Genomic DNA, 13,737 nt, shown 5'->3' with positions numbered 1-13,737 from the left:
TCAGAACAGGACATGGAGGTAGCTTGTGCAATCCATCCATAGCTGTCTAGTCTCCAGCTGAGATAAGAGTCTCACGCTGGCAGGCACAGAAAGCAGTCCGCTACTGTGAGCCTCGTGTTTCTGAATGACCGCACTGCGCGCATCAATGGGGTTTTGTTCGCGGAAAAAATGGACAGGAGGGGAGGATGGTTCAAGTTTCACCTCTGTCACAAAAGGGGAACAGTAGCCTCTGTCATGAGCCAAGGATGGTTTGCCAAAAACAATGATACAGGGGGTTCTGAAAAATGCAGAGGCGCAGTAAAAAGAAGAAAAGCTGCAAACGGCGACCTCCAAAATAAACAGGATGACATTAAAGCAAAAATGTCTTTGAGAGAGTACCAAGAACAAATCTGACGGGGACACCTGTTACTGCAGAGAGGGGACACTCAGAAATAGATTTTACTTTCTTATCTTCCATCTAAAATGAGGCATGGCAATGTCCTCTCTATAGTGTTCTCCTGACTTATAACATCATTTCAGAGTATCTTAATGGCCAATCAAGAGATGGTTCCCATCATACAAATATGTGAGATGGTTTATTGGTCAATAAAGCCAGTTTTAACAGAAAGCACTATTGCTGGAATCTGTCTTCCATTATTCCTAATTCAGCACCTGCCCATGTTTTGGTAAAAATGTCTTCCTGTTCACCAAAATTCCCTCGGTCTTTATCCATGCCCACTTAACAGCTAAACACAATGGGGATGGAATATTACATGTTGATTGATGGAGGCGTCACCTCCCTGTAATTCTAAGCACATACAAGCAATAGACACAGGATGGAGGGATGTGAAACAGGCTGTGTTTGGCAGAACCTCCCTCTAGATAGCCCACACCATGTTTTTGCATTAAAAGTTTTGAGTTCAAATACATACTTTTATGACAATTAAAAATATTTATTGGATATTGTGTATTTTTCTTTTGTATTTCAAAGGCTTTTTTTGAACATGTGACTATAAGTGCCTCACACTAATGTGTCCCTGCAGATGGGCTGGGAAAGAGCTAGGTCACCTGACACCTGTATATCGATTATGAAAAAAGGTACAAATTTTTTTTTTTTAATAAAAAAAAAAAAAAAAAACAGTGCCGTCAACCGTATACATAAATAGAAGGGATGATATAAAATAAATAGTGTTTGTTTAGTATCGCTTTACTTGCCTTTATCCCCAGCAGCACAGCAGCACACCCTTCTTTTTATCCCCATCTGCTTTGCTTTAGCCACCAGGAGGGCTCTTTGCCCACTTCTTGTGACAGCGCTAGAGCAATAAGCAAGTAGCAGCAGTGCTGTTACCACGAGAAGGAACTGGAGTCGCATGCTCCATATCTAAAATTACTGGATATTTCTCTTCCTTCTCAGCAGCTGAATGTAGCGATAATGGAGCAATTAATAGGTGAATATTTTCTGATGGGAAGGGGCCATTGAAATATATCTGTTGTACTGTCCTTCATGCGAAAACACACAGAACTGCTTTAAGAAACTACAATTTAACTCTCCAGGATTTTTTACAAGCTAAATTGTAATCTCATTTTTAGTGATGCCTCAAAGGTAATCTCTCACAAAGCAAAAGCACTAATGGATACAGCCATTCCATTATTTCAGGTGTCCTGTCCCTGTGAAGTGAAAAATGGCTATTCAAAATCAAAATTATTTTACCAAATATTGTTTGTCAGTCTATGTGCTCTGTTTGGATTGTTCACACTGATAACCTCACTCGTTAGTGGTGGCCTGCAAATAATGACTTTTTAATCTTGTTTTATACCAAAGACACTGCCGGAGAAGGTTGTAGGATCTTTGGCATATTGAAAAACTGTCCCATTTATGGCCAACACAAAAGAGCAAAGTGTCCAGTATTCAAACTGCTGATGGTGGCCAAATATGCATGGAAATAGCAGTATTGTACAGGTAAGATAAGGAAGGGGTCAGTCTACAGATTTTAAAAAGACCTGTTTTAACATCCATTCTGTCTGAATAAATATGCAAATAAATATGTAAGTAGATTGTCACCTATAGGGCATTATTTCATGGTACAATGGTTTCCAAAGCCTGGTTGGTGCCAGAAACAATTTTAAAGTGCCTTTGACAACCCAAAACGTAACATGACCCACACACCTATCCTCCCCAAAACCCTAAAATGTAACCTAACCCACAAATGAACCTTAAATTCTCTAAAATGGGTAACCATTAACCTACTCTTGCAATCTTATCCTAAACACTTAACTTGATTCTAATATTTAACCTCACGCTAACCCTAATCTACAAATTGTTAAAACAGACCCTTAACACAAAGCCTAAATCTTATTCCAATAATCATTTCATCCTTGTTGTAAGCAGAGATGTATTCTGCACTGGAATTAGCACTGGAAGCTCCCTGTGCCCAGTTCCATTCCAAGCCACATTGACTTCATACATTTGTGGACTTTTAGAAGCCGATTATCATACAACAGAGATAACATTCAGAATTTTAAGGCGCAGAGAACATGTACCCAATATCAATTTCTCTATGAATTTTCCTTAAAATCTCATCTTGTACAAGTGTCCACTTCCAGCTAGCCAGAATTATGCCTCACCTTCATTCCTGGTTCACCTGGTGGTCCCGGTTCTCCCTTTGCCCCTGGAGGTCCCTAGAATACATTAAAACCATTTAAATATTTGAGACATTTGTTTTCATGGTAAAAAGAAGTGACTTCTTTGTAAAGATTTTAATGTTATCTGGCAGTGTGGATATGGGAACTATTGAGTCGTGTGAATTGAGAATTTAAAAACAATGCTTGAGCCCAATTCTTTTTTTTGTTTAGTTTTGCTGATTACTTCAAATCAGAGATAACCATCCATATTCCCATCGCACACATTCCTGGAAAATGCTCTACTGGGTGCTACAGCAACCAACAGCTGGAGACTTTTACATTACACAGTGTAGATATTTGCCAACACACCACAGATCTTCAATTTGAGTCCAAGTGGCTTTATTGAAGTATGATTACATCAAAAACAAGAGAGTGCAATGTTTCGGAGTCACGCAGGACCCTTTCGTCAGGCATGTGAGGTATGTGAAACGTATGAAAACATAAAGAGGAACAATTCAGTAAAACGTGGTATTACTGGCATGACTTTCAATATTTGCGGGACTATGCTTCCTACCCATCCTCTCCAGTCGCACTGGCTCCATTCTAGTAAAGATCAGCTACTCTGCACCTTTGGCTTTCTTGGTGGGCACCAGTCTCGGACCCCCTTACCCCCACAACCCTCCTCCTTTTTTTTTCTTCTTTCTTTTTCCTTTTTTTCCCCCTTTCCATTTTCTCCTGCCCACTTTTCTGGGCATCCTTCCTGATTCCCATATACTGTATGTCAATAATCACGTAGAAACGTTCTCTGGGCTTAAGCCTGACCTGCTCAGACCCCCGCTTACATACGAGTGCTATGTGGTTAGGAATAATTCGTTCCAGGGGCTTTGTTTTGCACTGATGTTTTCCATGTGATCAGATCTCTAATGTTCCAAGAGACGGGTAAGATGACTGTTACTGATGTGTATGTATTTTTTTATTATTCTCATTGTTATGTACTATATGACTGTATTTTCTGCTGTAATGTACAATGTGTTTTGCTAAAGATTGAAATAAAAACTATAACTGAAAAAAAAGATGATATATTCTGACCCCACACTTAGACCCAGTGCTGCCCAGTTCATCATACCTGGCTCCCATCCTATCGTTCTTAAAAGCTATGGATAAAGTTCACTAAAAGTTACTTTGTAGCCAAATCATGAAGCCAAAAATGTCATTTCTAAACCTCAAAATGATTTAGTGGGCTGGGTATACAAACTGTAATGAGTTTATAATGATTTTAACATTTGTTTTTAATGTTCAGATGTTTAGATATGAGGGCTGAAAAAATACTCAGATGCGAAGCAGGTCAGAATTTTGTGTGTGTACACAGAAGATTACACTACTTGGCCCAAAATCAAATTATATACAGTTATAAACATTTTGCTCATCTAGAACTGATGCTAATCAAACTAGTCCCAAGGGAATATTAAGGGATCATTCCCTAGTTCAGCTGTTACCCTACAGTGAATACACATAAAGCATTAAACGTCCATTTGCTGTATCTGTGTGACTCCTAACATTAGTGACTAATCCAACAAACAATAGGGACTGATTACAAAGGGTTTGCTTCCAAGTACTGCCTCTGAGTTTATTGTATAAATACCTTATGTCCAATTTCTCCCATAGCCCCAACAGGTCCTGCAGGTCCAGGTGGCCCCTAAAACAGTAAAATATTAACATTAGTGTACTTTAAAAAGGGACATAATTTCTTAATTTCCCTTAAACCTTCAAGCCCAAATAAAACCCTTGCTATATATTATTGTAATGCAGTCATTCTGCCTATACATTAATATATATGAGACAATTTTACTTTCTTTTTTATAACTGCTATGTGCTGCAGCAATGTTTGAAATACCCTGTGCTGGCACCACGTAACAGAGTCAGACTGTGGCTCTCTCACAAAGCAGCAGTCAGGCTCTCAAGTGATCCAATACACTCACCTAACAGTGGCCTGCCAGCACAGGGTATTTGTTGCTGTACTTAGCAGTTAAAAAAGTAAAAGAGAACAATATTTATTGTTGTATATTGTATATACTAATACAGGGATTACCAAATTATTGCCCTCCAGTTGTTCAGGAACTACAATTCCCATCATGCCTAGTCATGTCTGTGAATGTCAGAGTTTTACAATGCCTCATGGGATATATAGTTTTGCAACAGCTGCAGGGCCGTAGTTTGGGGATCCCTGCATTAATACATAGATGGGGTTTAGTTGAATTTTTATTTTTCAGTCATTAGATTTCTAAAATTTAAAACAATAAATTAAAATATTTTCACATTTTTGAATTGTCTGCATGTCTATTAATGGGAACAGCCATTTTGTTTTTAAAAGTTATTTGGCGCTGGTCAATCAAGATGGCTAAAAACCTGAACGAAGCCAGGGAAAAGATGTAGCCGAGGTACCTTGTGGGTGAAGGACTGTTGAAGCGGAGGTTAGTAATCCTGTCTTTAGTGCCAGTTTTATTCTATCCGATTATTATATCAGAAAGTAAAGATTTCTAGTAGAGGCGACTCATACTGACAGAAAAATAGGTCATGTCATTGCTGATCTTTACTTCTGAAAATGCCAGTTCTCTGGCTTTTATGTGGATCCTTTGTCATTTATACTGTCTAATCCAAAGCAAGTACTGTATCAGGATTTCTGGCACTTTCTGAATATTTATTGCAAAGGGGAGTAAAGCCAAAAGACAGCCAAGGCAACTAACATTTTCAAAAAGATATCAGCAATGGCAGATTACATGTTTCTCTCAGTAGATACAGTATATGGCAAAGGTACATGGACATGGGGATGGGAGAATTGATAGAGAAGCTTTGTGTATTCTAGGAAAATGACAATGCACATGCCATGTTAAAGGACTGAGAACCGTATTCAACATAGAAGCAGAAGGACAAGTATAGGATTGATTACGTGGGCTTTAATATTTCCAATGCTAATTGATATTTATTTTCCATACCGTTTGTAGTATCCTTCTTCCTACTCTGTGCACTACAGTGCTTCATATAATTGCTAGGGATGGGCTGAACACCCCCGTTTGGTTCACAGCAGAACTCTCGAACATGGGGAAATATTCTAACTCGAACGGCGAACCTCATTGAAGTCTATGGGAGCCCAACAGGAAAAATTAAAAGTGCCCATTTTGAAGGCTTATATGCTGGGGGGAACATGTATCAATAAAAAAAAAGAAAAAGAAAATGGTAAAACAATAGTTTTTTTCAGGAGCAGTGATTTTAATGATGTTTAAAGAGCAACAATAAAAATGAGAAATTCCTTTAAATATAGTGCCTTGGGGGTCCCCTTAATATTACTGTAAAGTTGCCCATCTGAAGCATGTATAGATCTTGCTAAAGCAAAAATTAAATTTCCAAAAAAAAAAAAAAAAAAAAAAAAGAGTCAAATCTCATTAAAATTATTTACGGTTACAATTGCCGACTCCCGGCTATTAAAAAAAAATTAAAGAAAAAAAAAAAGGCGTGGGGCCCCTCCAAAATCCATACCAGACCTTAATCCTCCCTGAGGAAGGCACGAAGTCCCGGTGTCGGCAGCAGCAGATTTTCATACTAAGTGTTAGTGTCTCTTTGGATAAATTTTCACCTAGACTGGTGCACTCTAGCACCAGTATCACGTGAGTGAATTTTTAACTTTTGTAATAAAACACCCCTTTTATACGTTATTGCACTATGGATCTGCTTTATTTTGTCCCCCACATGGATGGTTAAGTAATTGAACGATCCATCGGAAATTTATCCCTCTGGGCGATTACCATCGAGGAGTGAATGGTGGAAAAATCCAGGAGAGCATCACATAAATCCAAGTGCAATTATTCACCCCGTGAGGTAAGCACATACCCTTAGGGGGAGTTACTAAAAGAAGGAACATCCACAATTGCTCATCTACATTCCTATAACAGCTGATCACTAAGCGGAGTATTAGACCCGGTTCACACTGCCACGACATGTCAGGCGTCTTGGTCGCCTGACAAGTCGCGCTCCATTCTGTGCAATGGAACCGTTCTAATCAGAGCGACTCAAGTCGCTCCGACTTTGAAAAAGGTTCCTGCACTACTTAGGGGCGACATCGGAGCGGCTTGCGTTGACTTCTATTAGAGTAGTCGTTTGCAAGCCGCGATGAAGTCGCCCTGGGGTGAACCGACTCTTAATCTAACAAGGGTGATTAATCACCACCACAGACTCTACACAGAACTGTGCACTTGCAACAGTGTTTCTACATTCAAAAAAGGCACAGTCTTTGCAACATTGTTTAAATCACTATAGTGGATACACTTGTTTATTCAAGGGCAAATGAGACACATTTTTTTCAGCAAGTGGCATTTCCTTTTATTATTGGTTTATAACTATTACTGATTTCTAATTAAGCACATTCAGGAATTTGTTTGCACTTATATGATTCACATCACATTGATTATACACTATTCACAAAAGTAATTTTTTTTATAATATTAGTAACGGATTATTTATACATTTTTTTGGGTTATAATGATTTTGATTTTTAGCACGTATAATTTTATGCGCAGCACTTTAACAAAACATTTTATCCAGGCACGCAGCCTGGCAGGTCGGGAAAGGGGACAAGCGAGCACCCCCCCCCCCTCCTGAGCCGTACCAGACCACATACCCTCAACATGGGGTGTGTGCTTTGTGACAGGTCTCTAACCCCCCCCCCCTCACCCCGAGGCACCTTGTCACCATGTTGATGGGGACAAGGGTCTTTTCCCAAAAAGCCTGGGCTGTGGTTGTCAGGGTCTGTGGGTGGGGGGTTAATCGGAAATTGGACCCCCCAGATCCTGCCCCCCCCATGTGAATGGATATCGGGTACATAGTACCCCCACCCATTCACCAAAAAAGTGTACAAACAAAAAAAAAAAAAAATTACACACAGGAGACAATTTTTGACAGGTTCTTTGTTCAAAAATAAAAAAAATAGTGTACCTTGACGTAAATCCATCGTCAATCCCACCCCGAAAAAAGGAAACAGCTCTGATCTCATTGAACGCTTCCCTCGATCTGCCTGTTCACGGTTTGACAGTTCTTTTATAAGGAAGCATAGCTCAGGGTTGTCGGGAAGAGGCCCTTGTCCCCATCAACATATTGAGGGCATGTGGCCTGGTATGGTTCAGGGGAGGGGGGCGCCCGCTCATCCCCTCCCCTTTCCTGACCTTCCCGGCTGCATGCCCAGTAAGGATCTGGTATGGATTTCTTATGGATTTTGTGGGGGACCCCACGCCGTTTTTTTTTTAAATTTTGGCATGGGGTTCCCCTTAAAACCCATACCAGACCAGAAGGGCCTGGTATGGACTGGGGGGAGGGGGGGTGACCTATGCTGTTTTTGTCTTAATTTTTTAATAGCCGGGAGCCAGCAATTGTAACTGCGAGTCATTTTAAATGTGATTGCACTCATTTTTTTTTTTTTCTTTAGAAATGTCATTTTTGCTGTAGCAAGATTAAGAGGACCCCCCCCCCCCCCGGGCACTATATTTAAAATGATTTTTTTTTCTTTTTAACCAGCACTTTATTTTTTTCAGTTGTCAGCGGGGAAACCAGTTTGACAGCTGATGACTCATCGGTTGTTAAGTACACCGCGGCCGGCATTCCCTGCCCCGCTCTTCAACAACCAGCTTATACTGCACCCTGATTGAGCAATGCTTTGCCCAATCAGGGAGCAATTTGGGTGTTCAGCAAACGGGCAAATGTTTGGGCGGAACCGTTCGCCCATGCCTAATAATTGCAACCAAAGAACTGGATTGCGGATTTTGTCTGTGTGGATGATAATCAAAATGCATCCCATTAAAAGGGAAAGGTCATCACTTTTTATTGAAAAAACTACTGCCTCCTAAACAAGAAGTGGTGGGTGCCAACAGTAATAAAAAAATAAATAAATAAAATAAAATCCTTACCAAAACCATTCGACTTTTTTTTTTATTTATTTTTTTTTAACTGGATTTAGTCATCCCTCATTGTCCTAAAACAAACTAGTCTTGATTTTTTCATTAGAGATGTAACACACTGAGAAAATGCTGGTTACTGCATAAATGTGATCATATTTGAAGTGGTAGTAAACTCTGTTACACCACTTGTACCTACAGGTAAGCCTATATGAAAGCACCTGTGAATATTGCAGCGTTTAGGACAGTGGTTCTCAATTCCGGTCCTCGGGACCCACTAACAGGCCAGATTTTAAGTATTACCTTGGGGGATGCAGACTAGAATACTGCAATCACTGAGCAGCAAATTAGATCACCTGTGATGTAATTTAGTTATCTTGCAAACCTGGCCTGTTGGTGGGTCCCGAGGACCGGAGTTGGGAACCACTGGTTTAGGAGATATTCAGAGTGTATACAGCCAGTGACATCCCCGGCGCATGCGCTCTGAAGGTCCGACTTACAGTGCCGACCCTTCAGAGCCAGTGCCATAAATGGCGCATGTGCAACAGTGACGTAATCACGCCCTCCAGCCACTCATGCAGCTGGGGGTCTCGAACCCAGAAGGAAGACCGGTGGGAAGATGTCAGCCCTCTCAGCAGTGACAGCACGGCACTGGAGGGCTTCGTTCTAAAGTAAGTCTCTCATAATATGTCAGAATGTGATGCATACTACCACAATATGACATTGCAATTTTTCTTTTTTTTACTACCGCTTCAAATGAAATAAAAAAAGATATGCTTTAACAACGTACTGCATGAAACCATGTATCTGGGCCTCATGTTCTGGGCTGGGCCCATCCATAACTGTTTTTTGCTAGGAAAGAAACTGGGATAGCAGAAGTGGCAAATAACCATGTGGTCAGAGGATCTAGCTATTTGTTCATCACTTGAATAGCTTGGAAAATCAACCACATGCTAAACGGCAGCATCTCAAGGTTTTTTTTTTTTTTATGAAATTGCAAGTGGCTAATGAGACAACTGTACACACCCCTGGCAGGGAAATGAGCTGATTTATGTGCATCGAAACTCACAGACAGCGCTGGCAAGCCACACCCCTTCTCCCTCCTCCCAGCAAGATGAATGACAGCTGCAGCAGCCTGTCGCACCCCCCCTACCCTCAGCAACCCAGAAGTTCAGGGAAAAAAACATGGTGGGACATAGAGCAAGTGGTGGAGAAGAGAGAAAAAATAAGTATTGGAGGTGGGGGGACGGGAGAGGCTTACAAAGGTACAGGGCGTTTTGAACTTAAACGCTGTATAGAAGTTAGAACTACCTTAAGTATTGTTATTCATAATACTTACTGGATTCCCTGGAATTCCTTTTTCCCCAGTTGAGCCGGATGGTCCTGGAATTCCCTGTAAAATTATATAATTGTAGATCAATGACAGCTAAAGGCAAGTTCCAAACAGTGATGTAACTTTACTTACTGGAAAACCACGTGGGCCAACAGGTCCTCTTTCTCCCATCTTGCCCTGGGTACAAAAAGTAGGTAAATGACATAGCCAATCTTCCATCTGTCCATGATCATTTCAGATGTCTAATGTGTCTACGTACCTGTTGACCAGGCAGTCCTTCCTTGCCCTGCACTCCATGAGGTCCCTGTAAAAACATAACTTTATTAATGCAGTAATGATCAGAAGGAATCACCAACTATAAACGCAACTTCTACTCTGAGTTTCTGTTAATACAGACTATGTACAATGGTACTGTTTCTGACACAACTGCAACTATACCAAAAAAAATCCCAAAATGCTGGACAGTACTGTTTGCCCATCCCCAAGAACTTTCTGCTGTATCATAGAAAATGTGATGAAAACAGAAGGCCACTTACTCCATGCAATGACAGTGGAATTATAGGAAAATTGTTAAAATGGACTTGAACTGTGAAGACGTTATTTTTTGGGGAGAAAATCTAAAAAAGGTAATTCTAAGCAGTAACCCGGAAAAATCTACATTTTATCTTAAATGCCTTCTAATAAAAATATCAGTACACTTCCTCTGCCCGGGTACTCATGTGCCTACAGCCTATATTTACATACCTGGCACTATGGTAGGATACTGATTTGGTTCTGTGTGATGAAGAGGGGACAACAGATTGCCAATTTGGTGGTGCCAATCCAGTGTCCTGCATGTAAATATACTCACAAAGAACATGCCGACATGATCAGAGATGATCTCAGTCTGCTGCTGCTCCTTCACTTGACAATCTGGGCCCAGGTTATGCTGCTTGACTGCAGTACAGAAATGCCAGATCACTATCCTGGTCACTATCCTGGATGTGTTTAATGGCAGGGGTGGACCCTAATGGTGTATTTAGCTGATTTCCCAGACTTCAGCTTAACATGTGTTTATAAATAGGACAAGAGCAGTACACCAATCCATGGCAACCAATTATAACTAATGTGCTAACAGGAAAAGACTGTCAAGCAGGGGTGAGACATCTGTCCATCCTCACTTATATCAGAGGAGCTCCAGGATCAAATTTGGTATGCATTTCTGGTAAAATGCTAGTTCCCACCTCTCTAGAACACCTCTGTGTGCAGTAATGGACAAAATTGAAGCTCAAAAATAATCATTGCTGCCCACAAGGAAAATCCTACATACATGCAATGCACATAGGCCTTGTGTATGCATTCTAAACTACTAAAATCCTAACTAACTAAAATTGTCTGCTATAAGTGAATTATCATCACTGCCTTTAGCACATTCTGGCAAGCTCATATTGTACAAAACTTCGAGCAGTCTGTAACCGGGGGGATAAATGTTAGGTTTGCCACCGACACATAAATCACTGATGCAGTAAAAATAAAGCAGTCAGTTTGTGTTCTGCAGGTCAGGGGTGATAGTTACAGTGGACATACAGCATGCCCCCAGCACTGCTTAGTCTGCCTGAAAGCATCACTGCATATACAGACTGTCTGCGGGTGGCTTAACAAGTCAATGACAAAGAACAACACCTCTGTGGGAACAGGAAGACGTGGAACGTTCCCCCAACCCTTTATAGACAGCCCCCTCCTGAAATCAGGGTCCGTATGATCTGCTCTGTCTCAGATAATGTGATTTCCCCAGCATCAGAATGTCAAACTTTACTATTGCACATGGAAAATGCTTTGTACTATGCAGGCTCTAGCTACTGCATTATACGTCAGCCGGTGGAAAGTGACCAATTAACTCAGAACAGCCAAAAGAGCTTTCTTGTAACAGGTGCCGCCTGCAATGCTCTTTTCAGCAAGTGTTCTGATTGGTTATAGCCTTACACAGGTGACAGGAGCTGCTCCACAATGCCCAATTCTTTCACAGTGCTGAAGGAGGAATGTGAATATGCTTCAACCTCAAACTTGCTTAATTCCTCTTGAAAGAAGCCCTGAGAATCGGGGGGGGGGGGGGGGGGATCTTGGTGAAACGGGTTGTAGAATTATTAAACAGTGCTTTTGTAGCAGAGGAGCCTTAGCTCAAAGCATAAAGGAAGAAGAGCCCATTCTAAAAAATGTTCATTTCTAAGGAGTCATTGGTGCATATCTTTGATAATTTCTTTTGGTATTATGAAATATTCTTTTTGGGGGCGATATATTACACCCACTACCATTGGGAGGGCCCTGTACCTAATTATACTGCAATTATGTGATATATATGAAAACAAAATGAGCTACCAAGAGCGTGCCATAATCTGGAAAAACAGACAAAGAAAAATTATCAGTTGAAATGCTCACTGAACACATGGTGGACTTTACGGGCATATCATAAGATAGACTAGGACACAAATGTATATAAAAAGAAACATTTGAGTTTGAGCAACTTTGCGTTGCTTGGAGAAGAATACTCTTGTCTGTTTCTGGTCCTGATGAAGCTTACCGCGAAACGCGTTGACCTCTAAGCAGACATTCTCACAGCCAAGTATTGTTGGATATGTATTGTTGTGTCTCATGACCACTCGAGTCATGTCCACTTTTATACACATGTAGAATGATTTGGACCCTCTCGTGTTTGGTTGAGGTTCATCACCTCTTGTGAACTATTTTAATTGCAAACTCAATAAATGTTTCTTTTTATATACATTTGTGTCCTAGTCTATCTTATGATGTGCCTGTAAAGTCCACCATGTGTTCAGTTGGCGTTTCAACTGATAATTTTTGCTTGCATGTGATATATATCTTATTTACCCCAATATAGTTAACTATGTCACCTTTCCTGGGGCCCACACTCGCCTGGGAGACTGCCAACGGGCATGCTATTCTTTGGGTATAGGTGTGGCCCCTGCAAATGTAGTTGATCCTCCCCCGCAATACTTGGACCCTTTCTTTATGAGAGATAACTGGGAAAAAGATATACTTTTATGTACCCACATGAGATGGTGGGAATGTCATATAAGTGTTTAACTTTGTGAGTTTATTGTACACACATTAATTGGCCCTTTGTTGTATTATTGTTTTTGATTTTTATCTTTTTATAGATCAACTCCTCTTGATCAGAACTCCTGAAGAAGTGGACTCCCCTCGAAACATGTCGAGTAGGATTGGAGAATTATTTTGAGTGGTCCCCCTGTGTGGGTAGATGCACTAATATCCAATTTGTACCAGAGGAGTTTCTCATTGAACTACCCTTTTTTTTAGTTCATTTTCAATGGCCCATGTGCCGATAGTGGACTACTATAATATCATGCGTGTTGTGTATTTTCATCCCTGTATGGGCGGTTTTCTTTTAATACTTGTAGATGCAAAAAAAATTAGCATTTTTATATAATCATTGTGTTGTAAGTCTTTGGGGTACCATGAAAGTCCTCAGTGCCTCAACCCATTTCTCAATGTGTTGATTATAAAAAAATATCTTCAACGAAATAATATGCTGCAGATAAACAAACAGAATGTTCACCTTTCTCCACCTATGAGTTGTAACTGAAGCACTCAGCTTCAAAAACACTACTTAAAGTTAAATTGTACCAACAAAGCAGAAAGGTGGCAAGAAAGAGCGGATTAGAGCATAGGTTACTGGGGAGGTGGGCTTTCAGCAAACATGGTCACTTCCCTAAATGGGCAAAGTTACTGTGTCTTTTTAAAGTAGGACTCCAGCCAAAATTTTTAGTTAGAGTGGGGGGAAGGTAAGGACCTCGTCTGGTTTTTATTACTGCATGTCTCTGAAACATCAAGGAGTCTATTTATAAA

General features: G+C 40.6%; 1 protein-coding gene across 1 annotated transcript in view; it reads right to left on the bottom strand.

Annotated features, from left to right (window-relative positions):
* Positions 1-13,737, bottom strand: part of COL27A1 (collagen type XXVII alpha 1 chain) — a 582,809-nt gene that overhangs the window by 162,493 nt on the left and 406,579 nt on the right. Inside the window, exons 30-34 of the mRNA XM_082264626.1 lie at positions 10,133-10,177; positions 10,006-10,050; positions 9,880-9,933; positions 4,244-4,297; positions 2,605-2,658 (exon numbers count right to left, since the gene is read on the bottom strand). Coding sequence (XP_082120752.1) covers positions 2,605-2,658; positions 4,244-4,297; positions 9,880-9,933; positions 10,006-10,050; positions 10,133-10,177 — 252 coding nt within the window. The remainder of the gene's footprint in view (positions 1-2,604; positions 2,659-4,243; positions 4,298-9,879; positions 9,934-10,005; positions 10,051-10,132; positions 10,178-13,737) is intronic.

This window comes from Pelophylax lessonae, assembly GCF_965119305.1.
Source record: "Pelophylax lessonae genome assembly, chromosome: 7".
NCBI classification, from domain to species: Eukaryota; Metazoa; Chordata; class Amphibia; order Anura; family Ranidae; genus Pelophylax; species Pelophylax lessonae.
This window is presented reverse-complemented; position numbering and strand designations above follow the sequence as displayed.